This window comes from Ursus arctos, unplaced genomic scaffold (assembly GCF_023065955.2).
Source record: "Ursus arctos isolate Adak ecotype North America unplaced genomic scaffold, UrsArc2.0 scaffold_32, whole genome shotgun sequence".
Classification (NCBI taxonomy): domain Eukaryota; kingdom Metazoa; phylum Chordata; class Mammalia; order Carnivora; family Ursidae; genus Ursus; species Ursus arctos.
In genome coordinates this window covers 17527320-17554461 of record NW_026623008.1, presented here as the reverse complement: position 1 = coordinate 17554461, position 27142 = coordinate 17527320, and the positions used below count along the sequence as shown (strand labels likewise).

At 55.2% G+C, this 27142-nt stretch overlaps 1 protein-coding gene across 2 annotated transcripts in view; it reads right to left on the bottom strand.

The window, feature by feature from the left end:
- GRHL3 (grainyhead like transcription factor 3) overlaps positions 1-27142 on the bottom strand; it is a 43736-nt gene continuing 16594 nt past the window's right edge. For both annotated transcript variants that reach the window (XM_057305441.1, XM_044390615.3), the window contains exons 2-16: positions 22346-22532; positions 19263-19324; positions 17536-17881; positions 17208-17281; positions 16587-16740; positions 16279-16390; positions 14705-14799; positions 12367-12525; positions 11720-11798; positions 11465-11598; positions 9820-9854; positions 8613-8701; positions 7445-7530; positions 4924-4988; positions 1-960 (exon numbers count right to left, since the gene is read on the bottom strand). In XM_057305441.1, coding sequence (XP_057161424.1) covers positions 846-960; positions 4924-4988; positions 7445-7530; positions 8613-8701; positions 9820-9854; positions 11465-11598; positions 11720-11798; positions 12367-12525; positions 14705-14799; positions 16279-16390; positions 16587-16740; positions 17208-17281; positions 17536-17881; positions 19263-19324; positions 22346-22429 — 1689 coding nt within the window. In that variant the 5' untranslated portion in view covers positions 22430-22532 and the 3' untranslated portion in view covers positions 1-845. The remainder of the gene's footprint in view (positions 961-4923; positions 4989-7444; positions 7531-8612; positions 8702-9819; positions 9855-11464; positions 11599-11719; positions 11799-12366; positions 12526-14704; positions 14800-16278; positions 16391-16586; positions 16741-17207; positions 17282-17535; positions 17882-19262; positions 19325-22345; positions 22533-27142) is intronic.

Sequence of the window (27142 nt, the reverse complement as noted above, 5' to 3'; positions counted from 1 at the left end):
TAATGCATAGGTAGAATTTTATTACTAAATACCATGCGAGTATACAAAATGCATAATTGAATAACAGCTAAAAAAAAAATAGTCCAAGAATGTGCAATACACATTTTTTGAAATGATAAAAATGTATCCATGAAAAATATAAAATGTGGCACGTATATACAATATATACTTTTTTATATATAACATAAATGCAAACTGTAAATAAGAAATGTGCACATCAGCAAGCAGGCACAGAAGTTGTCGTTTTTACAGCAGCCACTTTGTTCCAATCAATCAGCTCGATTATTTACATCTTGTATTGAGGAAATTCGTGTGAAAGAGAGTGTTTCCACTTTGGAAACATTTAAAAATTGTTTACACTGAAAATCAAAAGAGTTGTCCAGCTAATTGACCAAAGGGTCTGAAGTTGATAGAAGAATCCAGAATGAAAGCTGGACAAGAGTCAAGGCAGCTGTGGGAAAGAAGGTCCACTTCCTTCTTTCAGATCACTATTCCCATCTGAATAGTCAACCAGGAGATGGACTGAGAGAACAGTGTCTTCTGAGGAGGAGACAGGCTGTGGGGACGTTAGCCAAGATGGCGCTGTCTCTGGCTGGGCCGGCGCTGGCAGGAAATCCAGCGTGGATTCAAGCACGAGTTGCGGTTCAGGTCAGGACACTTCCCAGGTCCCTTCCTGACCTTGGCATCTGTGGGTTTGCAATGTGAGGGCCTCTTCCCTCAGAGAGGACATTCAAGTAATAGCACTGAGGCATGAGGAGAGGTTGTGTGTGGCTTGGGGCCACTTCCCAGACGGCTCTTTGCCTGGAGCCGACCCCAGGGGGCCCAAGGGGGTGGATGCTTGGGCCTTACAGCTCCTTAAGGATGATCTGAATCTTGCCATCAAGCTCCCCCATGTCCAGCAGGAAGGCGACGTGGTTGCTGTAGTGCTGAATGATGTTGTTGTCCATGTTGACCAAGATTCTGGAAAAGAAGAGGAGATGTGTCTAGAACGTGGCAGGCCCCTCGTTTTCAGGGCCTCTGGGTGACAAGGATGATAGTACTGGTTACTACCTATTGGGTGCCCCCAACATTTCAGGCACCTCATGGACTTTCTCCTGACCGTCATAACAACAAAGGTGGGTACTCACTGTCCCACTTGACAGTAGAGGGCACGATCCCCAAGTGGCCAAGCCACTCCTCCAACCGTGGCCCCTACTGCACCGGACTGACTGGGGAAAACGCAGGGCTCCTTCTTCCCCAGGCCAGGCAGGACTTGGACCCGAAGTGAGAGTTCACGCACAGGAGGTGTGGCGGGGGGACCAGCGAGGTTTGGGTTCAGTAGGAGGCTGCGATGTGTTGCTCAGGTGTGCCTGCCTGAGCCACAGGCAGGTGCCACACGACTCCCCTCTCAGTTGAAACCTCACAGGTGGTGCAGGAGACGTCAGGGGCTCAGCCCCCTCTCCCCCCACTCTTCAGGCAGGGACCTGGGCCAACCCGGGAGGGACCGGACCTCCGTGCCGTGGCCCTCCGCAGAGCGTCAAAGCCACGGTGTAGGCCAGAGGGCGCCCCGCGAGCAGCTGCTTCCCTGAAGAAGAGCCCCCCGGGCCTGACCACGACAGCTTTCCCTTCGCAATGGAGGTGGGCGTCTTCATCCAGCCACCCCACCAGCGTTGACCGAGGCCTCTCCATGTGCAGGGTCTCGCTCCGAACAAAAACGAGGGCCGCACAGAGATCTAGACCCTGCCCTCCGGAGTCTGGAATCTAGCAGCGCCTGAGAAAAGACTCTTAGAACCCTATTACTCCAGTCGGTGGACGGGGAAGCTGAGGTTCAAAGAAGCGGAGTCATTTGCCTGAGGTCACACAGTTAATAGACGACAGAGGGGGACTTGCATCCAGACTTTGTCTCTTTCCACCGCGCCGTTGTTTTAAGAAAGAAAAGCAAAAAGACCCTATAAATACAAGTTAGGAAGTGGCACCTGTGAGAAAGGCAAACGCCAGGCCTGGGGGAGAGTTCAGATGGGGGTGCGGTTATTTCAAGTGGGGCAGGAGTGGGGGGCTGCGGGTCTCAGACTACTGCTCCTGGCAGGTAGCCGTCCGCTTTCCGGGGGACCCCCCCCCCACCCCGAGGAGCCGGTAGCCCTGTCCCTGCCATCCCCCTGGTCCGGAGGATGGAGACCTTGGCGAAGCAGTGACCCTAAGCCTCTGGCCTACATCCTGCCATCTGTGTAGCAGCATTAGGACTGGGCTGCTTTCTGGAAGGAGGGCTCGGCTCAGGCTCCCAAGCCGGGGTGCTGACGGCCATAGTCTAATTACAGGTTCCCACTTCCTCAGATCCTGTCAGCCTTTCCTTCATCTCACAGAGGGATCTCTGTCTGGGGGCTGCAGGCTGGGCCAGAGGGGGGAGCGCCTGGTCAGCGGCCAGGTTTGTTTGGTTTCTGGTAGTGGTGTTTCCGGGTGCTTCTAGGTGCTGGGCACCGAGTGCCTTACCTGCATGAACTCGAAGGCTGCCTCCCACCCACAGCCCCAGCAGGGCTCCCAGCGGGCCCAGAGTGCACACCTCCACATGTCCCAGACAGGCCCCCAGACCTCTCCCTCTCAGAGGTCAGTGACCGGGGCCCTAGAGGCAGGGCTTGCTGGGAACCGCTGCCCCAGAACGTGGGCCTCTTGTCACTTGCCAGCTTCTAGCTGTCTTCTGTCCTGGTTTGCCCGAAACCCTTGGCCAGCTGCCAGCAAAACAAGGTATTTGTTCATCTTTCAAGCACTCAGTGGTGCTTGTAAAGCTGATCGTATCTACCTTTGTCCACAGGACTTTCAGGACGGTTCTGTGAAAATAAACTAGGCCACGGTTGAGAATTTTCTGTTCCTCGGAGGAGGAGCGTCTGACATGGAGGGAGGGCACAGATGAACCTGGCCTCTCCTCTCCCAAAAGGTTTTTTTGCGGACTCCTCTCATTTAAGCATCTCAGATGATCCTAGGCCTGAGGTCTTCGTGGTGCGGGTGTGTATGGAGTGTAGGATGCCTCCGAAGGGCCACTGAGGGATGCCCTGGGCTACGGGGCCAAGCAAGTAAAAGGCCTGGCCACAGCCTTTATTTGCACGTTGCTTAGTGGTCAGAGGAACAAGCAGGAGGCAAGATAAAATACTGGGTGTGTGCACAGGCTGGGATTCCTTCTGCTGGTTACTAACTGTGACCCTGGGACTACTCTGAACGTCTGTTTCCTCATCTGTAGAAATACAGAAAATCATACCAAACTCAAGGCTTCAATGAGTTGATGCCTGGGAGTTATTTAGCCCAGCGCCTGGCACATAGAAAGTACTCCAGACATGGAAGCTACTACAATTAGGGTTTAAATAGCTGGCTGGGGCTTAAGGGGAAGACTTAAACTCTGCCAGCGGGCTGGGGCGTCCTTGTATGAGTACCCCTGCCCCCAAATCACACACACACATTTCCTAGCCCCTCGGCCCAGCCTGCGGCGGGCTCCGTCAGGGAGGCCGGCTGCAGGGGGGCCGCAGCCAGGGGGCACGGGCGCTGGCACCGAAGGGGACGTGGGGCCGGGCTTGTCTGGGCAAAGCAGAGCCTGCCCTCTGCAAGGGGGTGGATTCCGCTCCAGAGAGCATGTGAGCCCCAGTTTGAAACCGAAACTTGGAAAGAAAAAACACAAAACCCCTATCCACTCATACAACCAAAACCAAACGGGTCCTTTCCCAGGGGCTGCAGGGCTGCACACCTTCCCCCCCCCCCCGCCCCCTGCCCTTCTGTGGGAGGCTGGGTGGGAACCAAAGAGGAGGGAGGGCGGGAGGCCAGCCCCTAGGCCTGCCTGGATGGGGCCTTGGCCTGGGTACAAAACCCGCCTGTCTGTGCAAAGCCTTCGGAAAAGGAAAGCCCGCAGAAAGTAGCCACGGGGCAATGCGCAAATACCTTCCAGGGGCCACCAGAAAGTGTAGCTGGAGTTACACTGCCCAGAGCAGGATGGGGTCTGAGCTGCAGGCAGGGGGCTGGCAGTGCGTCCTCTGGGCAGGGAAGGGGGCTGACCATTCCTCACTGCCCGGAGGCCTCACGCTGGGCTGGTTCAAGGACTTGGTTAGCAAGGGCTGTGAGGGTCCAGCTCACTGGCTCTGACCAGGGGACTAAAACCTGGGGGGAGGGGGGCAGCAGTCACCATGTGGCCCTCCGTCTCCCCCCTGCCAACGGCTCTCCTGGGCAGGAAGTAAAGGGTGCTGTGGTGTTTAGCAGTAATCCCCAGGAACCCACAGTAGATGCCACACGGCCCGGCCCTCTGGAAGGCAAAGCTTCCCTCCCTCCTGCCTCATCCAGACCTGAAGGCGGAGGCCCGCGGAGCATCCCTGGCGGCTCCCGCAAAACCACGCCCAATCGCCACACCCTTTCCAGACTCTCCGCCAGCCGCTCCCTCCTTGGGCCCCTGACCCAACCAGTAGCGACGCTCTTGGGCCCTTCCGAGTCTGCACCTTTCCTCTGCTGTTCCTGGCCCCGAATATTGCTTAGCAGCTCTGAGCCTCAGTTCCCCTATCTGTGAGGCGTGGGTCGTGCTGTCCACCTCATAGCGCGGCGGTGAGAGTTAAGTGGGATACGCGTAGCCCAACATCTGACACACGGTATGCGGACGAGGGGATGGTAGTCGCGATCGCCAGCTCTATGATCAAGTGACTGGGCTATCCCGTGGCCCCAGGACTTGGACCTGGGTCTTCTGATCTCTGGGCCTGCCCTGGCCCTCCACCTGTGGTCTCTACAAAGACCCTTCTGTCTGTCTGCCCCTCCTTTCCTTCCCGGGGCTGGTCAATGTCTGGTCTCGGCAGGTGGCCTTGCCTGACTGGGGGCTTTCAGCCCAACTCCGCAGCCAGCCCATTGGGAGCTCCCTGAGCCAACATTTCGGAGGGAAAGGGGCAGCGAAGGGGGGTGGGGGGGAGAGCTGGACTGAGTACTTACCCCCGCTTACATTTCTTGTAGACTTTGTAAATGTTCTCTTCGGGGAAGCCATACTTCTCAGAGATCTGGAAGAGAACAGTAGCGGGTTGTTGTCTGCTGCCCAGACTGGGTCTATTCCAGCCTTTTATACTCTGACTTTTTATTTCCTGATTATAAAATATACGTCCCTACTGTGGAAAAATACAAAGAAGAAAATGACAATTGTCTATAATCCTGTTTCCCAGAGGAACACATCTGGGTGCACTCTTTCCCGTCTGTTGGCCACGGGTGCAGATTTCTTATATGCCACATGGATAGATTATAGAACTTTTCCACGTCACATCGCATGTTATAAGCCTTCCCGCATCACAACAAACCCTTGACAGACTGCACGTTTAGTGGCCGTGATAGACCCCAAAGAGCACCCACCAGGTCCCCAACCCCCCGCCTAAAGCCAGACCACACAGTGCCAGTGCCGAGGGCCCCTCGCTCAGCAGCTGTCGACTCTGGGCAAACTAGCGGCAGAGATGGTCATGCGCCTACCTCGTCGGGCAGGCACAAAACTGGCCCGTGTGAAACACTCGGGGCAGTTCCTGGAGTGGAGAAGACCTCCATAAGTGGTCATTGTTATTCTTTCAGAAGGGGAGCACTGGGGATGCCCTGCCCTGTTGTAAGGGGGGTCATCCAGATAGTGCCCCCTCCGGGCCGGAATTATTAACCCCACCGGACGGGTGAGGACACCGAGCTCCACGAAGATAAACCACGCACCCAGGGCCCAGCCAGATCCTGGGTTTCCTGCCCCATCACATCCCAGAACGTTGGTGCTCCTTCTGCAGACAAGGAACCTGCAGCTCGGGGGCCCGCGAGTGGCCTGCCTGAGCTCAGACAGCCAGAGCCAGCTCACTTCTCCCCAGACAGCCGGAAGTTTCCTCTGGGGCAGACAGACTTGCTCTGGTCCCAGCTCTACCACCTGGAGCGCAGACTCTGAGCAAGTCACCTTACTTTGCCGAGCCTCAGCGTCCTCGTTTGTAAAATGGAGCGAGCATGGGATGTCCTTACAGTGTGGTTCTGCACAGGAACTGAGAAGATGATGTGAAGGGCTCAGCCCAGTGTCTGTGCCCTGGAGCTCAGTCAGATGTTGCTGGCTGGTGTTACTGGCTGCCTTGAAGCAGCAGCAAGCCTCAGACCAAGGGCTTCAGGCTGAGGTGGTCCTCTCTGGGCCTTTTAAGAAGAGGACCAGGTTCGGCTTGTCAGTTATTCTCTGTCCTGACAGAGACCCCTCCAAGCCAGAAAAGTTCTTAGACTATTTATTTTGATGTGATATGGTTGGAAGCTATCAGAAAGAAGATCTCAATTCAATCTAAAGAAGAACTTAGGAACTTTCTAACCATAAGTCGTACAAAGACAGCATAGGCTGCCCTGTGTGGTGGTGAGCTCTCCATCCCTGGAAGTATACAAGTCAAAAGTGGGTACCCGCTTGGAAGAGCTACTGGGAAGAGAGCTCAAATACCAGATGGGCACCCTTTCAGGTACGGTCCAACCCAAAGACTCTGAGTCTATGTTCAAGTGTCATTAATGGCGTTTTGTGAGGCCAGCTTCTGGGGCTGGCGCCAATCAAGCAGGGCCGACGATCTGTGAAGGGACCAGAGGGTACAGCAGAGTGGAGAGGGCTTGGGCTGGACTGCTGCTCTGTCACTTCTAGCCACTTTGGCAAGTCGCCTGACTGCTGGGAGGCCTTTTCCTCATGGAAATGAACAGATAATAATAGTACCCACTTTTCGGGGGTGTTAGGAGAATATGGTGAGCTAGCAAACGTCGCATGCCTGACAAAATGCCTGGCACGTAGTGGGTCTTCAGTAAAAGGTAGTTGGTGTTACCATCGGGTTCATTTTCCCTTCCCCAGCCCGCCATCTTGGAACCCTCTGGCTGTCCTGTGTGGTTCAACCTTTAAGCCCAGCTGGCCCTGGGGGAGGCTCGTGTTGGCTCAGTTTTTAGCTGAGCCACAAAGCTGCTGTGGGTTTCGTTCAAGGCTGCTTCACCCGCTCTCTGGCAGTTGGGGGGGGGGTGGAGATCTCCTTGCCCAGACACCACCTTTCGCCACCCCCGCCAGCGCCCCGCAGCCAACCACAAGCTGGGGGAATGAGGCCCCCCGGAAAAGAAAAAAGAGTGTCTCTGGGGCCTGGCGTTTTTGGGTTTCATTCCCATTAAAACAGAAACAGGTTTGCAAAGCCAACAAAAAGCTCTGGCCTGTCAGACAGCAGCCATCAGATTAAGGAGGATTTATGGTGTGTGTGACTCCCAGGGTGGAGCCAGGGTTCTGGCTGGGAGATAACATCACAGAGGCACGCCCCCACCAGCCAGGCCAGGAGGCCCCCCCCAAATGGGGTGGGACAGGTGGACCATCGGAAAGCCGAGGTTCCAGCATATTCTTCCTCAGAGCCTTCCTGTGGGAAATCAGAACTGTGGCGTGAGGGGTGGGGGACAGGAACACAGAGTGGGGTCTGGCCAGGGCTGGCAGGGGGGTGGTCACAGCGCCTCTTACCGCATTCCTCAGCCCCTTCAGGTCCGGGGTCTTCAACATGAGAGCATCGAACACCTCCTCGGTCTCCCTCCGCACGTACAACAGGACTGAGGGGCACAGGGGTGGGTTTGGGTGGTTAGGGGGGACAAATGAGCCTGGGAATACCTCAGGGGCTGAGGGAATCTTCAAAAATATTATTTTTTCAAAGATTTTATGTATTTATTCGAGAGAGAGAGAAAGCACAGAGGGAGGGGCAGAGGGAGAAGCAGGCTCCCCGCTGAGCAGGGAGCCCGATGGGGGGCTCCATCCCAGGACCCTGAGATCATGACCTGAGCTGAAGGCAGATGCTTCACCGACTGAGCCGCCTGGCTGCCCCTCAAAATATTACTTTTAACATAAAGTTTATTTCTGCAGAAAGGGCAAATCCTTGCTGTGGGTGTGTTCCCAGATGGAGAATACCACCCAGCTCTGCAGGTCCCACTCAGACTGTGCTGATTTGGGCTGGTTCGAATCCCTGCTCTACCGCCTGCCAGCTAGGTGACCTTGAAGACATTTTTTCCATCACTGAGCCTCACTTTATCCAAATGGGAAATGGCGGTGGCTCCACCCTCTATTTCACAGCGTTGTCGGGGAATTAACGACATGACATTTTAAATACCAAGTGCGGTACAAGGCTCAATTCAAGGTTGCCGGAAGCTTTTGATCCTAGCTGCTGGTTGGTTTCTTCTTGATAATCAGCTACAGCCCCCAGAGGTTTGGACATGTCCCCCTCTCCCAGGAAGTCACAGATTTAGGCTGTCCAAGCCAGAAAGCCAGGCATGGAAACCCAAGTCTGCTCCCACCCGCCGCAGAGAAGGTGGGGGGCTTGCCCAACATAAGGAGCCTGTTGCCTTGGCCAGCTGCCGCAGGATGGCCATGTCCAACAAGGCCAGAGGAGGCAGAAGCCCTCCAGCTCCACGGACCTCTCCCCAGACACCCTGGGCGCCCCCAGGCCTCCCGCCCCACCCTCAAGCCTTGGTCCAACTCCAGCTCTGAGGACTAAAGCAGCCCCTTGTGCCCTCTCTGCTGGGACAGGTGTCACCCTAGCCGCCTGGGCCTGGGTAGGTGTTTGAGGCTTTGGGCCGGCCTCCCAGGGAGCTGGGGGCCTCACAGAGGGCTCAGACAATGGAGGGGCCGTGAGGAAATGTACCTCTCTGAAGATCGTCGTCTTTGGCCTTTTTGGAGGGCAGAGGCTCAAACTCCTCAGCGAAGGGTGAGCAGGTGCGCTTCAGAGGCAGCCTGGTGGGGGGAGGGAAGAGAGGGAGGGGCTCGTGAGGAACCCAGGGCATCCCAGAGTCCGAAGGGACCCCAGGGGTGCAGAGCATCCCATGAGGACAGGCCCCAGGCGGTGGGGGGGCAGTCAAAGCAGCAGTTCTAGAGTTGGGACTGCCTGCGCTCAAATCCCACCTGCTAGCTGGGTGACTTGGGGGGGGGGTCCTTAGTCCCCCAGGTCCCCATCTGTATGGGGTGACAAAATAATGACAACTACTTCATAAAGTTGCGAGGCTGCAGGAGAGCACGCCAACTGCTTCTAGCGCCGCGTGCGGTGCGCGGCAGGGCCTCAGTGAACGTGGACTGTTGTTTCACCCTCGACATGATTCTGTTTTGGAAGAATCCACTTGGGTGGGAGGCGGGGAGAGGGGGCAGGGCTGTGGGACTTGGAGTAAGGCCGGCTTGGGTTCCAGCCGGTGCTACCACGCAAGCGCGGTGCGAGCTTGGCCAAGTCACTTCACTTCTCTGAGCCCCTGCTTCGTCATAGGTCAAGTAGACCAATAACCCCTGCCTGCCTGACCCCCTGGGGCTGTGGTGAAGGGATAAGAGACCTAATTTGGCATGGAAGCCCCCCATGAAAAGTAGCCCTTGTTTATGGGGGGTGGACACTGAGATCAACAACAGAGCTTTCCCTTTTACACGCCACCCTCTCATCCCGGCCTCAGGCCCATGCTTCCCCTCGGACAGACCTCTAGGCTGACAGAAGGAAGGACGTCAGGAGGGGCCAAGGCGCCGGGCCCCGCCCTCGCCTCCTGGCGTCTGGGGGTGTGTGTGGACCCCCTGGTCAGTCCTGCAGCACAGCGTCCCCTCCCTGCTCTCCAAATCTGCACTACCATCTCAGAGGCTTCTTCTTTCCCTTTTTACAAGCATGTGTCTCGCCAGAGATTCGCCAACTTTTCACATAAAACAAACCCATAAAAACGTGGGCAGTTTCAGTGAGAAAGGAGCATGAATCTAGCTTGGGGGCTGGGGGCAGAGTCTCAGGGCTGCTTCCTCGGTGCCCAGGCCCTGGCTTGGGGGGCAGCACAAGCAGTAGGGGGCCAGGCAGGGGGGTTGAGGAGGCCCCTAGCTGCTTCTCTCCGTACCTGCTGGAGCTGCTCTGACCCGCCGAGGGCACTGCCTGCAATGAAGAGGAGAGACATTTTCCATCACAGGCAGGAAGATGAGAGGGGCCCTCCCCTGCTGGAGGCTTTCTGGGGGGAGGGGGTCTAATTTGAGGGGGGGAGATGCGGTTGCGATGCATTTCCAGCCCGTTCTGCTCAGATTAAGTTCTTAAGTGTGCTGAGATCTTCAGTCGAAAGGCAGCATCCAGCCCAGGTAGAATGAGTCAGGGACTCAGCGGACACAGGAGGTGCTGAAGAAATATGGCTAACTCCATGAGCCCCCCCGAGCCCCAGCTCGCCCAGAAGGGCCAGGACTGCACACCGTCCTGCAGCTGGGAGCTGGGAAGTGGGAGCAGAGGCACAAGGGGAAAGGGGGGTGGGGGGCACTCTTTGGAACCCTCCTGTGGTTCCTGACACTGTGCTTCTGGCGCAGTCATCACCAGGACCATGACGGGGGGCGCCCAGGACTGCCCGAGAGGGTGGAGAGCCTCTAACACACCCAGTAGGAGGCAGAGTCAGGATTCAGGCCTGGCCCCCCACCAACCCAAGCTCACAGGTGCAAGCCCGGGGGCCTCCCTCTTCCCCACAGAGCAGCTGTCAACCTGGCCACAGGGCCCTTAATCCCAAGAGAGCAGTCATCTCTCAACTTGGGGCCTCTGGCTAGAGAGAGACACTGGGGTCACGCAGCCGCCTAACTACGGGGCCACAGAACCGCTTCGGGGCGGGGGGCAGTGAAGGGAGAATGGCGGACACAGGAAGGGCTTCACGTGTGCGCCACGGGCCGCAGCAGTACTGGCTGCTCTTTCGGTTCCATAATCTCTTATTGTTTGAAGTCAAAGCACTGAACATATCTTGGACAGCAAGAGCAATTTCTGCAAACATTCCCACCTACACGGGGTTGGGGGAGCACCTCGATGGAAGGAAATAGTCAAATTGTTTAATATGGAAGCAAACTACTAGACAGGCTCTGGAAGCCCGATACCACTGACTTGCCGTGTGGCCTTATCAGGAAGGGAGGGAACAACAGTGTCTACCCCGCCTGAGAGGGGTGTAGCTAGGGTTCATGGGCTCAGCTTCTAAAGCCAAGGTGCCTGGGTCCAAACCCTGGCTCTGCCCGTACTGTGTGGTTTGGTCTCTTTGCCTCAAGTCCACCCCACGAATCCGGGAGAACGACAGTATCCGTCTGGTAGGGCGGTAGGGAGGGTGAGAGGCGGTGGCACGTGGGAAGCATTGAGAGCTGTGCCTGGCGCTTAGTGGCCGCTCACAAGCGTGGCCATGACCACCATGATCCACCCAGCTTGGATGCGGCCGCCATCTAATTTGGGGCTCAGAAATTAGAAAGCTCCATGCGTGCTCCAAGCATGAACGCTTCAGTGGTTATGAAGTCCATTGCTTCACCGACCTTCCTCTCTTCAGGAGACAAGGTCACTAACGTTGTATGAACATGTGTATATTTTTCAATCCCGTGGGAGTCAATAGAAGTATTCTCATTTTGATGTAAAAAATATCGGGAACTACCCACGTCTAAACTGGCCCGTAGTGGCCGAGTGGCAGACTGCTCCCCGCTGGTCAGTTCTGATCAGACCCCACCCAGGGGCCGAGACCCTCGCTGGCCCGAGACCCTCACCCCTCCGGGACGCTGCAGGCCAGAGAAATGCACGTTGGGGATGAACAGCACCGGTGGGGTCTCCAGGTCAGCCTCGGGCCGCAGGTACGTGGTCTCGTTGCCCCTGAAGCCAGACAGCAGGCAGCCCTTGATGCCTGATGGGAAAAGGATGGCACTGCGTCTGGGGCCCCGCTGTTCATGCCCCCAGCCTCTGCCCTCCAGTGTCCTTCTGCCCTTCACCCTCGGCCCCCCAGCCCCTGGCCCTTCCCCACTGACCACTGCTGCTGGAGTCAGGGCACTTGACCTTCCTTCGGATCTGCTTCCGCTCATCATCGCGCATTTTCCTTTCTGCTCCCTGCGGGGAGGAAGGCGAAGGGGGTCACCAAGGGTCTTGGGAGGGGCTGGCCGCCTTGCATCTTATCTGTGGGCCAGGCTTCGGGGGCTGCCAGACTTCTAGGGCTGCTTTCTTCCCAGAATGAGACCAGGAAATGGGAAAGTAGCGGCACCCAGCCCGCCGGGCCGAGGCCAGCCCAGCCCTGGCTGAGGTCAGTCCAGGCCATGAGAGACAGGCAGACGTGGAGAGAGAGGAACAGACAGAGAAACAGAGAAGAGGGAAATGGAGTCAGAGAGGGACGAGAAGAAAGAGAAACATGAGAGAGACAAGACACAGAAAGAGACGTGGAGAGATCTTTAGAGAGATCTAGAAGGAGATCTTCAGAAAGAGACAGAGAGGGGAGACAGAAGTGCAGAGACAGAGGAAAAGAGACACAGAGGCCAGGACAGACAATGACGAGCACACGGAGGAGCGAGAGACACAGAGGGAGACAGACACGCCCCGCCTGGCTGGGGGGATGCACTGGTCAGGGCTGGCCCTTCTCCCTCCCAGGGCCCCGCAGAGAGTCTTCGCCCCAACCCCCAGCTACCTTGTCACAAAAGATCTTGATCTGGCAGACGGCTCGGTGCACCAGGCGCTCGGCACCCGAGCCGCAGTCATAGGTGTCGATCTGCAGGTTTAGGGGGACGCCCTTCACCCCCTTCTGTGAGGAGAAGTCTGTGCTGAGGCAGTTGATACCGATGAACACCTGCGGACAGACAGGGGAGCTGGAGAAACAGCCTGCCCTGGGCGCCAGCCCTGCTGTTCCACCAGCGCCCTGCACACTGAGCCTACAGCGCGCCTGGGGAGCGGCACCCCTGGAAGGCGCCCCATCACCATGTCCGTTACAGACTGAACCAGTGCTCCGGGCGGCGAGCCAGCTTCCCCCGGTGACACAGGGCGTGTGGGGGAGCCCAGGCTGGAGCCCAAGCTCTTCAGCAGTGGGCGAGGCAGTTCCCACTAGACTGCCAAGGGCCGCCCCAAGGATCAAGGCCCTGGGAGGGAGATTAGGGGTCCTTCAGGGGCTTTCATGAAAGTCCAGAGCCTCGTTTTTCTGCCACCCAGAGTGAGGAGGTAGAGAAGGGCTATAGACCACTCCCCCCAGCTCCGGAAGCCCACCTTCCTGCTGGCCCTGAGCCACAGGGGTGAGGCCCTGCCCCTCTGCACCCTTGGCCACCAGCTCCAGCCTCTCTGGACTTGTCACCCCCATTTTACAGCCAAGGAAACAGAGGCTTTAAGCAGAGGGGTGACCTGCTGATGTTCCCACATGCCAGCAGAATGAGCCTGGACATGGGGCCACCCAGACTCGGGGTGGGAAGCTGGGCTCTGCCACCCACTGGCCACGTGGCTTTACACAAGTGCTCTAACCTCACAGAGCCTCAGTTTCCTTATCTGCAAAATGGGGATAATTAAACCTACCTCACGCGGCTGTGAGGGCGCGTGGAGCACCTAGTGGGCTTGGCATGTAGGGACCTGTTATGATGAGTGGGACAGCTGGAGTCTCAGCCCCAAGCCTAGGCCCAACCGATGGCAGTCGGGGTGAGTCTCGGCTGGGACTCCCTGGCAGGCTCACCTGGTGATTGTCTACCTGATTGACTCCTCCACGGGGTGCCAGGGCCAGACCCCACTCCAGACTGGCCACTGTTCCTTGGGACATTTCCCTCGGAAATGATCCTGACCTGCACAGGTAGGGGTGGGGTGCGGTGCCTGAGCAGACCCCCTTCCCTCCTTGGCTGTGGGGGCCAGGCCCCCGGGCGCATGCCAGACATACCTCCCCCTCCGCCAACTCGGCCCTAATGCAGCTCCCACCCGGCTCACACCTGAGAAAGACCCACGCCCGGGGGCTTAAGGGGCTGTGAGAAAATCCCAACCGAAACCCACCTCTCCCTTCCTACGAAACTCTTTCCCCGCCTCCCTGCACTGGAGGCCCCAGCTCCTCCTCCAGCCCCTGGCATCTGTTTGAATAATAATAATAATCCCTCACTTTTGTGCCTCCCTTTGTGTTTTCAGAGCCCTTCAGCTCTATTTTCTCCAGGCAGCCTGGACCGCCCTGTGAGGCAAACTCCCCAGCTTGTCCAGGCCAGAAATGCCCTTGCCGTGAGCTGGACCCAACCCTGGTCTGAGAGGGTAGGCCTGGCCCAAGGAGGTAAAGGACAGACCCAAGGTCACCCAGCCCCCAGCTCTCAGACTAGCACCGTTTCCGCAATGCTGGCTCTCCAAACAGAAAACCAAGGCACAGAGAGACCCAGAAGCACACGGCCAGTTGGCCTTGGGCACTAAGGGGTTGGGATGAAAAGAATCACCAGAGGCTCCACTTTCAGGCCTCTCCGATGGGTCTGGCACTGTGCCATCTCCGAGACACCCATGATCCCAGGGAATCTTCACCACAACCCCAGGAGGCAGACTATCGTTCCCTTCTTGTGGACGCAGGAAGTGATGTTACTGGGTTTTCAGCCTCCCCTAGCCGACCCCAAAACATTCCTTCTGCAACCCTGACCGGCCAGCAAGTCAGGAAACCTGGCGTCATTGGCGGCTGGCTGTGTGACCTCGCACGAGGCTCGGTTTTCCCATCTGGTGAATGGGCGGATGGCATTAATAAAGACAGTCCCCACTGCTGAGCCGGGTTGGGCTCTACTCTTTACTAACCGCACGTGATCCTCACGTGTACCCCTCAGTCGGTGCTCTCATTGCACCCCAATTTTACAGCCAGGGCACTGGTCCAAGGTCACAGGGCTGGAACATAGGCCTAGCCTTTCTGGAAGCCTGTGCTTCTCCTCCACTGTCTCCTGCCTCCTCCATGGGCGCTCCCATCAGAGCAGCTGCCCCAATCCTAGATCCCCACCTGGGGACCTCCGAGGGACCCAGCCCCGTCACAGCCATGCACTGACCTTGGCCTCCTCGTTGACATTCCACACGAAGGACAGGGCGTTGTAGGCCACCTCCTCGATGTGCTGCACGGTGTTGAAGTTCTCTTTGCAGTCAGCTGGAACCGCGGGAGACCAGAAGGAGAGTCAGAGGAAAGGGATCTGGGGACATGCTGCTGAAGAGGTATTTAGGAGCCGGGCCTAATTCCCAGCAGGGGTTTGTCCCCTCCCCTCCAAGAACCATGCTTTAATTTGGGGGGTGGGGAACCTGATGGTCGTGCCCTGGGTTACAGATGGGAAAACTGAGGTCCAGCTGAGGAAGCAGATGTGCCCAAACCCCACAGAGGACCCCTAAGTTGGCCAACTAGGCCAGGGCCCTCATCACTTTGGGGTGGAGTTTCCAGTTTTCAGTGGGATTGGGACTTAGGGGGTCGCCCAGGTACAGTCGTCCTAGAAGGAGGAAGAGCAGTGCCGGTGATGGTAAGGGCAGTAGCAAGCGTAGCCACGCTGGGACTCCTCACGCCGAGCTATAGGTCGGACGGCGAGCCGAGCGGACCGTGGGACAGCCACCACTTAACGCGTCAGTACGGGGGCCCTCAGTTAATCCTCACAAGGACGCTATGAATACTCAGTTTACACATGGAAAGAAAATGAAGCTCAGAGAACTTTGGATCTTTGGCCAGGGTCCCACAGCTTAAAAATTTAAAAAGGCACAGCAAGGACTGGAGCTCAGCTTTGGCCCCTGGACACAGGCTCCTACCCACTTGCTATGTGACCTCTCAGACAAGTCATGGGACGGTGCCTAGTGATACCATGTCCTTCAGTGCGTGCGTCTCTTAGGCAGAAGGAGTGGCACCGGAGGCAGGCAGGGCAGCTGGCCTTACTCCGTTTAACAGCTGAAGAAACTGAGGCCCAGAAAGGGGAGGTGACACAGGTCACCCAGTCAGGAAAAGAGTGCTGGAGCCTGAACCTGGAGGCCCAAGGATGGGCAGTGCCTCCCACACAATCCCGGCCTGGGACAGGGATAAGGTGGCACCCCGTGTCCCTTCCCCCGGCCCCCTCCCTGCCGGCAGACAGAGCCCCAGGGTCCCTGCTCCCAAAGCAGAACTGCCCTGCACTGTCCTTCCAACCTTCCAAACCATGACAGCCCACAGCCTGGCTCTCTGTTGACTTAGGCATTTGTGTCTCAATGGGCTGAGCCCCCCCCCTGGGGACACGCAGGCCAGCATCCCAGGGGTCTATTTATCAGACACTGCTGGGGTCTCTAGGGCACTGTTTACCCCAAAGCAACACAGAAAAGAGGCCCCTGCTTCCAGCCCACAGATGCAAATCCCTGCAAACCCTGCAGTGTAGGACCTGGAGACAGGGGCCAGGCAGGCGGCTGGCTGAGAGCTAAGTCCTGCAGAGATCACGGAGGGCTGGGGAAAGGGGGCAGGGCAAGAAAGGCCTGATTGCGGATGCACGTGTGTGTGTGTGTGTGTGTGTGTGTGTGTGTGTGTGTGTGAGAGAGAGAGAGAGAGACAGAGACAGAGACAGAGACAGAGACAGAGAGACAGACAGAGAGACTGGGAGGGGGCCGGGGCGGGGGGGACTCTCACCCACGTCGATGACGCGCTGCTTGGCAGTGGGTTGCCGGGAATGCCAATGCTTCCAGAAGCGCAGCTGCTCCACTGGCACCTTCTCGTTGTCAAAGACAACCATCACCACACTCTGCAAGCACAGCGGCCCCATGACCCCCAGCCTCGGGAGAGGCCCAGGCAGTCGCAGTCCCTTGACAGAGCCCTGGTCCGGGCCCCCTGCCCTTTTGCGTCTGTGTCCCCCACTCCACGGCAGTGGCACCCTCTCCCTAGGGTCCCTGGGCCCAGCCATCCCAGCCCCTTCCCGAGCTGCTCCAGGGACGACGCACCTTGACTTTGTTGGAGGACAAGGCCAGGCCTTTGCCACCTGCTGGGGTCCGCAAGGTGATGGGGTAGAACTGGCCCTTGTTGAGGTAGGCCATCGGCGACTCCCCCGACTTGATGTGGATGGCTTTGGGGGAGCCCAGGGTGTACTCAAAGTCACTGCAGGGAGGAGATGGGGAGGACAGTGAGGCTGAGCTCCCAGGCAGGAGTATCCCAGAGGGCAGTGTGGCCGGAGGCCTGAGGCTGTGCTGTGGGTTTACTGTGGGGCTTTGGGGAATCATTCTACATCTCTGGGCCTCAGTTTCCTCATTTTTGGAGTTTCTATTTAATGGTTTCATTGAGCCACAATCCTTCTGAATAACAAATAATGGAAACCGGAGAGACCCCTGAGGGGTGCCGAAGCCACAGGGGAGATGAAGGGCAGCAGAACCGCAGTTTTTAACGGGGCTCTCAGCTCTGAGCCCCCTGTCACAGCCCAAGAAAGAAACATAGAAATCAATCTCTCTCTTTTCATGTGCCTTCACTCCCCTCTTTTCATTCACTGACAATGCCTGCTCTGGGGACAGTGTGAGGCTCTGTCGTAGCCTACTGTCCAAGTGGCCAAGGTTCCAGAGGGGCTGACTTACCTCTTGGGGCTGGGATAGTCCTCTGGACATGGGGGTTCTGGGGACGTTTTCAGGATATCTGGGAAGAGCAGCGACTGCAGAGAAACACAATTGAGAGAGAATAAATGGCCACATTCAGGCTGCTGGGGCCTCATCCCAGAGCTGTCCCATAGAGCCGTGCAGGTTAGGCAGTGTACAACCGGGACAACAGTACATGGCAGACCTGCCTCTGCTCTAGGACTTTTTATCCCAAGGATTCCAAACCTCTGACCTCCACTGTCTTCTCTCCTTCTGCACATGCATGCACATATCCAGGGATGCTGTGAGGGGTACGGGAGTGGGCCCTCACCTCCTGTGGGTCATCTTTGAAGGTGCTGTCAGGCTGCCAGCGCTGTGTGGGTGGCACCCCGTGAATGCTCTCAAACAAGGAGTTGAGGGAGCTGTTATCATACATATCACTGGTGGGCAGCAGGTAGCTGTCCACAGAGCCAGCTTCCAGCTTGCTGGGGCCTGGGGGGAGGGGAGCTGCCTTGCCGGAAGTGGGCCCGGCCCCCTCCAAGCTCATCAGGTTATTCTTCTTGAGCACATCTGGGTACTCTGGGGTTCCAGACACATTCTCGGTCAGGAATTTCATGAGATGCGTGGGACTTTCAAGGGGAGCGAGGTCCATCTCATATTCCATGCCATGGTAGTACCTGGGGGGAGAGGGGGGCTGAGTGAGTGCACCTCTTCTCTCTGAGGGGCAAGGGGACCCTCAGCTGGACTGGAGGGTGACCATCACGCTGACACACTGACCTTCTTTAATCCCCTGGAATGTTAGATCTTCTCGACGTGCATGAAGCAAGACCCAGTAACAGGCCGGTTTGTCACAGGGGTGAGCAGGGGGGAGGGTGTCAAGAATGGAACAAGGTACAGGCTCGGGGGCGAGGGCAGAAACCCGTGCTTCATCTCTTATAGTACTTGGTAACTTTAAAAACTGGAAGTTCGTGTATTTCTTACCCAGAGCCCATGTCCCCACCTTAAAACAACTGCACTGAGTCATCCACACAGTGTGCGTCGTCGGGGGGACGTGGCTATCGGTTAACACTATGTTGAGAAAAAGGTCTGGAAGGATACACACCAAACTGTTAAGGGGGGCAGGGGAGTAGGATTACAGGAAACTTCTACTTTCTACTTTCTACATTTCTATAGAGTTGGAATATTTTATAACGAACGGGTATTACTTTTGTAATCAGAAAAGCTAACAACATTTTTAAAAACTTAGTTTTCAGAAAAGTCCCATGCACAACCCTACTGTTCCTAGCATGGAGGGGCCCTGAGCCAGCTGCATGAGCCCTAATGCCTGCCTTAGCAGCTTGGATTTTCTAGAAGGCAGAGGGAAGCCCAGAAGGTTTCCTAGCAGAGGCCCTATCTGGTGGGTGGGGAGGGGCGGAGGGGGGGCGGGGTGGGGTGGGGAGAAAGGGCAGGGTCCCTCTAGTGCCCACCTGGCTGTGAGCGTGGCCTGGGCTGCCTCCAGGAGGAAGGGAACATCAGTGCCCCGAGGCGCTAATGTCAGGCAGAAGCCCAAGAGAGCTAGAGGAAAGAAGTACCGGAAGCCAGGAGTCCCCTCCCCCAGGCCAGGTCTCCCTCCCCGTGAGGCTGCAGGGAGGAGGGTTTTGGAGCTAGGACAGAAAAGCTGCCTTTAGGGCTCTTCCTGGACCTTGACTTTGAAGTTTGTTTTCGGTAAACTCCTGCCCACATGGCCCGCAGGCTTTGGGTGCCCACGAGCCTCTCTGGTGGAGCAGGGTCTCCTTTTGACTCGGTGGGCCCTAGTCAGTTGTCCTCACAGACTCCTTCCTCTATAGAAAAGATTTCAAAATACCTTTTACAATTGCATTAGCATAAAGATAGGTGTAATCCAGGTTGGATTATATTCATTGTTTTTTTCTGATTTTAAAATAAATTCTAACACTTCCATGGGCCCCCTGAGAGTCCCGTGGGCCCTAGGCACCGAGCCTTCTGTGCCTGATGGTTAAGGGCCCAGAGATGGAGGTGAGGACGAGGAAAGGGGCTGAGATGGTGGTTGGGCAGACCTACCTCTTTCCTTGGTCGTTCCGGCCCCCAGTGCTGGAGGACAGGATCCGCTTCTCCTTAGGGCCCTAAGTGGAGAGGAAAGAGGGATTTATGCATTTATGGCAAGATCAACCCCCTCTGGTGGACTTGGTCAGAGAGAGGAGCTACCTTGGTCCCTGGGAGAAAACCTGCCAGTCCTTGGGAGTGGGCAGGCCATCATTTAGTCTGAGCCCCAAGTTAGAGAGTGAGAAGTACCCCAAGATTAGCAGTCAGGCATCATGGAATTTGGAGTCAGGCCGATCGGGCTTAAGTTCTAACTTTACCACTTAAAAGTGCTGTGTGACTCTGAATGAATGACTACACCTTTCTGAGGCTCAGTTTCTTCGTGTGGCAAGTGGGGGATGACAATACCTACGTCAAGAGTATTTGAAGATTAACTAGTAAAAATAATGCTTGCTGGTTTTTATTTTTTTAAAAAGATTTATTTATTAATTAGAGAGAGAAAGGGAGAGAGAGAGAGAGAAGGGGGTTGGGGAGAGACAGAAGAGGAGGGAGAGAGAGAATCTCTAGCTGAGTGAGGAACCCGACAGAGGGCTCCAACCCACAACCCCGAGATTGTGACCTGAGCTGAAATCAAGAGTCAGATGCTTAACTGACTGAGCCACGCAGCTGCCCCTTGCTGGTTTCTATTTTTAAGATTTTATGCGTAAGTAATCTCTACACCCAACATGGGGCTCAAACACACAACCCCGAGATCAAGAGTTGCATTTTCTATTGACTGAGTCAGCGAGGCCCCCCTTGCTTGATGTTTTTTGGTCTAGGACTTCTTGTGTGCAAGGCCCCGTACTAAGTGCCTTCTATGTGATTTCTAATTTAACCCCTATACCACTACGTGATAGCTACTAATGTCATCGCCATTATATGGAGGAGGAAACTGAGGCCTGGAGAGGCTCAGTTGTCTCAATGGTTAGGAGCATAGAGTCTGGATCCCGATTTCTTGGGTTCAATTCCCAGATATGTCACATACTGGCTGTGTGACCTGGGGGGCAAGTCCCTTAACCTCTCTGCAGCTCACTGTCCTCATCTGTACAAGGATAATAATAGTAACACCAACACAGGACATTGTTGTGAGTGCTCAGACCAGCACCGAGCACCTGCAGAACACTAGCTAAGTGTGACTGGTCATAATTATAATGTTGTTGCATCTTAGAGCACCCAGGTCATTTCGACCTCTGGTTAATGAAGCCAGAACCAGGTTTCCAACCCAGCCAATGACTCCAATGCCTGGCCTCTTACACCCCATGGGAGAGTGTGCGGGAAGGCGCCTGGCACAGAGCCTGGCATTCAGTAAGAAACCATACTCTGTTACCTTTAGAAGTAGATTGCCCAAAACCGCACTGTCAGTTTGTGGCCAGATCAGGTCTCAAACTCCCAACCGAGTGCTCCCTACGCATCGTGAGACCCTGTTCTGACTATCCATGGGACTGTTCTACACCCAGAGTGTTCTGAAATGGGGAGGTAGGGCATGTGTTTTCACTAAAACCACGACAGGTGTCACTTCCAGGACCTGTCCCCACCATTCTGGCCCTGGGAATGGCCCTTTGCCTGGGAATATGGTACTGGATTTTACATTATGGTCCAACCTCAAGCTGTAAATCCCAGGTTAGGGATTAAATCCAGGCCTAGGATTCTGGCTCCCACCAAGTCTCCAGTCTGAGGCAGGCAATTCAAATTTCTTCTCCATCAGCCTGGGTCAAACACTCTCAGCATGCTATTGGTCTGCTGGGGAGGAAGTAAGGTAGGGTAACCACACCACTCCAGGGTGAGAACCAAAGCCAGAAAGAAAAATTTGGGCCTTTTCGTATGTGAGACCACACTTCCTATCCTTGGCCTGTGAGTTTACACGGAGAGTGTGCCTCCCCCTTGGGGTAAGGTAGATAAAATATTGCTTGGGTCAGTAAATTTGAGGGCTTATTTACAAAGTGGCTTTAAATCTTCAAGTTCAAAGCCAGTTATCTCAATAATTGGCTGTTTATGTTTCCCATTCTCAAATCTGGGCAAGTCTCTTGGAGCAATCACCCAGCCCAGGGAGACCAGGAAAGTTTGCGATGGTGTGACAATTCAGACAGAAAGGTAGGGGCTGCTTGGAGTACTGGCTTGAGAAAGATTCTTCAGCCTTCTGTACCCCGGCGAGAACACAGGCTGGAATTCATGAGCAACAGGCAAGGGAAGGGAGGCCTCTGGCGCTGTATTACGTGTCTGTGATTGCCCACTGGTCAGATGGGGAGGGCTTAATTCCTGTTCTCAGGCGCTGACGGTCTCCCAGCGTCAAGGCCAAGGCCCTGGAAACAATTAGAGAACCATAAGGACCTTCTGGCAGGAGGTGTTACATTCCAGCAAGGGTAGGAAGGATAGTCAGACACTCCGGAGAGCGACAGATGATACGACAGCACAGCCTCCAAGAGAAAGCGGCCTTGGGAAGAAAAGGAAAGGATCAAGAGCAGAAGGTACGTTCTAGGTGGGGGGGTTGGGAAAGGTGGGTGGCGATGACGGAGTAACTGGGATGACCTAAGGGACAGGGCCAGAAAGAAGATGGCAGGCTGGGGGTGCTGCTGGGAGCGGCTGTGTGTGGCCGACGCATCGATCCATTCCATCAGTACGCACTGGGTGCTGAGTATGTGGCAAGCAGTATGGGGGAGGACTGAGTAATGGTCACCGCATGGTTCCTGCCCTCCAAGAGCTCAGTCGTGGGGGGGATGAAGACATAAATGCATGGCCAGCAAGTTTCTAAAGACAGAGGCGAGGATAATGATAGTAGCTGCTGAGGGTACCCGGAGGCACAGAATGGGAAACCCAAGACAGATTTTCCCCTTCTCAGCGAAGGAATGGGGTGAGACCCCATTGAAGCTGAGACCCGGAGCTGAGAGGAGGGTTTACCCAGGGGAAAGGAGAGGGGCTCAGGCAGAGGGAACAGTGTGTGGGAAGAACCAGGGGAGAGAAAATACAATGGCTGTGGGGCCAGGGGTGGGCTGCCGGCGGCCATGAGGCCTGAGAGCACAGGCGTGCGTTCCGTCAGAGGGGGACAGGCCCAGCGGGGGCAAACGTACCATGTAGTAGTCGTAGAGGAAGCTCAGGGCTGCAACACTGTCATCGTCACCATTGACCCTCATCATGGCCTTTGTGGCGGCCATCAACGGGTTTTCCAGGTACGTCTTCCAGGCCTCGTCCTCACTCGTGTAGGGGAACTTCTGGAAGTTGACCGGGTCATTCTTAAGCAGTCGCACAGACCTGAAACTGGAAGGCAAGCAGGGAAGGTCAGATTTAGGCTGTCCCAGGGGAAGGTCCATGTATGGTCAGCCTCAGGCCAATGCCCAGGAATTCAGAGTTACCAGTCTTGAAAACTTGAAACCACTTCTTCTGCCTCCCTTTGGGCAGCTTGGGGCAGTAGAACACACCCGAACTCAAGTATGATTTTGGTCTACACCAAACGTTGTCATGTAGAGGCTGTCGACCTGGGCCCTCGGTCCCCTCATCTACGACACCAAGACCCTATTCTGAACCTTGCAAAGCTTCGCAGAGGGTTCAATAAAATGCTTCCACGTAGATACTTATTCCAGGGGATTTAGCACACATGACAAGCTGCAAGGAACAAAATTTCCAGATAAGGCAGCACAAGAAGTTCCGCTCCAGACCGTGAAAGACACAGAAGGCTGGCCATCGTTTTAAGGTAGGGAGTGTGGCGAGGAAGCCTGTGGGCAGAGCCTGGTCTTGGGAACTGGCATTTCAGACCAGCATGGACTATGGAGGGCCAGGCAGATGTCCAGATGCCAGGAACTTGGGCGGGGGGGGAATGCTGAAGGGCACATGGACCAGGCAGAACCAGGCCTGTGCTGAGAACTCAGACACATACAAAGCAGGCGGCCCAAGAGACAAGCGACACAGGCTCCAAGGCAAGAGATCATGAGAGGCTTTTCGGAGGAAGAAGACGTTTTAGTTGGGGGCACTCAGTACTGGGGATTATATCAGGCAGAAATGTGAAGGGGGGCCATCAGGATAGGGATGTAACACAGAATAATGATGATGTCATTATTAAAAGTAATATCTAATCTTCATTGAGCATCGGCCGTGTATTAGATACTGAGCCAAGCATTTTCCATGAATTCTCTCACTGAATTCTCACAACGACCAAGTAAGGCAGGTACTAGGCTTGTCCGCCTTTTACAGACAAGGAAGCTGAAGCTCGGAGAAGTTAAGGGACTCGCTCACGCTCCTGGTGAGTGGCCCCGAGGGCGATCAAGCTCCAGCAGGATGATGCTGTGATACAGGATAGCGTTCTCAAACTTGAGCTGCATCAGAATGACCTGGAAGGCTTGAGAACACGGATTTCTGGGCTCCACCCTTGGCGTTTCTGATTCAGTAAGTCTGGGGTAGCTGGAATTGGCATTTGTAACAAGTTTCCCAGTAATGCTGATGCTGGTAGTCTGGGGACCACCCTTTGAGAATCACTGGTGTAAAACACGCTCTTGATGGCCAGCAGAGGCACAGAGGTGGGAAAGTTCCAGTGTGTTCATTTTAGAGCAGAGTGTGTGAAGGAGAGTGTGTGAAGCTGAGAAGACGGGAGCGGCTAGACTGGGACAAGAGAACCCCGGTGATGAAGCGGGCACTTCATGGCCCGATGCCCCCCCTTCCTAAGGGAGCCTTCTAGACTCTCTCATGTTAGGGACACAGGAACGATGCCAGCTGCCGTTTACCAGAATATGTATGAATGCTTTCCATCCCTAAGCTCTGCTCCTTATAAGAACACTAAGAGGTAAGGATCACTGGCTTTACTTTACAGATGAGGGAGCCTGAGACTTGGAGAGGGTAAGAAAATGCCCAAGATCACCCAGCTAGTCCATGACACAACCAGGATTTAAACCCAGGCTTGTCTAGTACCAAAGCCATGTGCTTTCCACTGAGCCGCACTGTTTCACCATAATGCAAGAAGGGGTGGCATTTCGGGCTCTGTGGCAGACTCCTGGATGGGCAAGGAAGTGCCCCCCTGCTGGCCTGCAGCTCAGGCCTCCATTCCCAGACAGAGTGGGAATAGCAGCTAGACCACACCCAGGCAGGCAGTGGGCGGCTCTGTTGCCAGGGGCTTCACCGGGGGCCCTGTGCCCCCCCATCTCCCTGGGTCCCGGGGTGCGGGACATCGGCTCTGGGAGGGAGGCAGAGAGAGCTGTCACACAGGAAAAGAGAAATGATAGAAACCTTCCTGCTCTAGGGGTGCGGAAAGGGAGGCACACCCCGAGTTTCTACTGCAATAAATCAAGGGCAGCAAGACGGAGACGTGAGGAGGAGGCCCCTCCTCGCTGCCTCCTGGCCCTGGGGTTAGAAGAACTTACAGAGCAGGCCCAGGGTAGCTGGCCCAGCCCCTCCCAGCCCAGGCCAAAGGAAACTCCCCGACTCGGGTCGTGGGAGAAGCCGGGAAAGGCCAGGCAGACCTCCTCCCTCTAGGTCAGTTGGGATCCCCAGTCCTGAGCACTGTTCCTCGTTTGTAAAATGAGTCTCATAAAAGCACCCACCACGTAGGATTCTGAGGATTGAGGGCATCGCCACAGGAAAAATGATGAGAACTGACCCTGCCATGTAACAAATGCCTAATACAGGAGAGCCACTGTGGGCTCTGGACCCAGCTTGCAGCCACACACCGACGGGCTGCGAAGTGGTTTCGGACGTGGTCAATGGCAGATCTGGGCCTAGAGCCCCAGTCTGCTGACTCTGGTGGAATGACCATTATCAGCTTTGATGAGCTATTAGTTAGGTCTTACCCTACTGAAAAATGAAAGTTTCGTAGACAATGACAAGGTCCCATGAGGAAGAAAAGGTCAGTGTTTGTTGTTCATCTGGGAGGCTTTTCTGGCCTCCGAGGGTTTCCAATCCATCCTGCTGGGATCCTGAGCCTGAGTCCTTGCTACATAGTGGCTGTCGGACCTTCCGTGTTGACCATTGGCAGACACAATGCCAACTGTTTTTCTGCACTATCTCATCACCTCTGGGCCATAGCCCTGAGAGATAGGTCTTGGGGAAATTGAGGCTCACACAGGTAATATTACCGCTCAAGATCTCTCAGCTGGTAGGTGGTGGAAACTCAACTTGAACCTGGACCTGTTGGACTCGAAGATGTTTTTTTACTCCATGCTAGTCCCCTTTCAGGATGCCTTTCTTATTCTGGAAATTCCCCTCCTCTCGATTACATTGAACCAATGGTCCACTGACAGAGAGGCAGGGATTTTCCACCCACGCAAGGCAGGACAGACTGAGTAAGAAAGCGAGAGGACTGGAAGTTTCTGGCCAGGAGCTGGGAGCCCTAGTGTCCTGGTCCCCATGCCTGCTCATGCTACCGATCAACTTCATGTTCCAAAGTTAAGCATTTGGCTTCCAGAAAGTCTTGACTATGGATAAGATTAGCATTGACTCGTGTGCCAAAGCCTGAAATCCAAGAACTTCTGGTACCCTGTTCTCTTAATGCTGGAATTCAGGACTGAGGGCCTGGTGGGTGAGAGATGTGAAGAGTTCCAAGGACTGAGCCCTACTTATGGGTGACAGAGCCAGAACAAGGAGGGGAGACCAAGTGATCCTAGCCAAGGGCCTCCACAAACTGTCTGTTGATGCCCCTGTCCAAGGCAGAACTTCTCAACTACCAGAAGGAAGAAGGAGAATGGGGGGGGGAGGGGATGGCAAGAGGACTTAGCTATGTCCTCATCTGTTAAATGGGTCTATTGAGTGTCTTCTCTGCGCCCAGTCAGGAACTCTTCTAGGCCCTGGGGAATCAGCCAAGAACAAGACAGATAAGGCTCGGCTCCCATGGAACTTACAGTTTAATTGGGGAAGACAGACCATAAACAAGGAGGTAAATGCGTTAATTTTAGTCAGTGATAAGTGCTGTGAAGAAAATTAAAACACAGTCAGGGGATGGAGTCACCGGGGCTGGCTACTTTAGAGAGGGGCTAATCGCAGAGGCTGTTAGGAGAATTAAGCGCATTAACGTAGGAAATGGGCTTAGCCTCGAGCCAGCCAGAGAATAATCACTTAGTAAATAATAGCCATCATCATCAGCATCATCATGACCACCATCATCTCCGAAGCCCCAAATGACAGTCAAGGGGAGACTCTGCCCAAGGTTCTGAAATTAACATCCTCCCTAAGCCTCCCGTCTATGAACACGGTTCTATATCAAAAACAGAAAAGAGACAGTGTAATAACCCCTTGCCTTGACTTTCACGTTCATTATCTCACGGGGCCGCCCAACATACATCATGTGTTATTATCTCTACTTTACAGACCAGGAAATAGACAACAGAGATGTTCGGGGACCTGTTCCAGGCGACTGGCCAAGTGAGTTACCAAGCCAGACCCCTGGGATCTAACTCCACAACCGGTCACTTTTCCACTGACCACTAGTTTCCAAAAAGAAGAGAAGAGGGGCGCCTGGGTGGCACAGCGGTTAAGCGTCTGCCTTCGGCTCAGGGTGTGATCCCGGCGTTATGGGATCGAGCCCCACATCAGGCTCCTCCGCTATGAGCCTGCTTCTTCCTCTCCCATTCCCCCAGCTTGTGTTCCCACTCTCGCTGGCTGTCTCTATCTCTGTCAAATAAATAAATAAAATCTTTAAAAAAAAAAAAAGAGAAGAAAAACCCAATAAACAGGGGTGGCATCCATCCCTCATTTTAACAACTATTTGTCAAGCAACTATTATGTGCCAGGCCTTGTCCTGGGCCAACAAGACGAGAAGGTCATCCCCGCTGTCATACCGGTTACATTTTAGTGGCAGCAAGACAGACATGACCACAAAAACAAACAAACAGCTCATGTCCGATAGGCGAAGAAAGCTATGAAGGAAAGGAAGCAGGAGCCTGACCTGC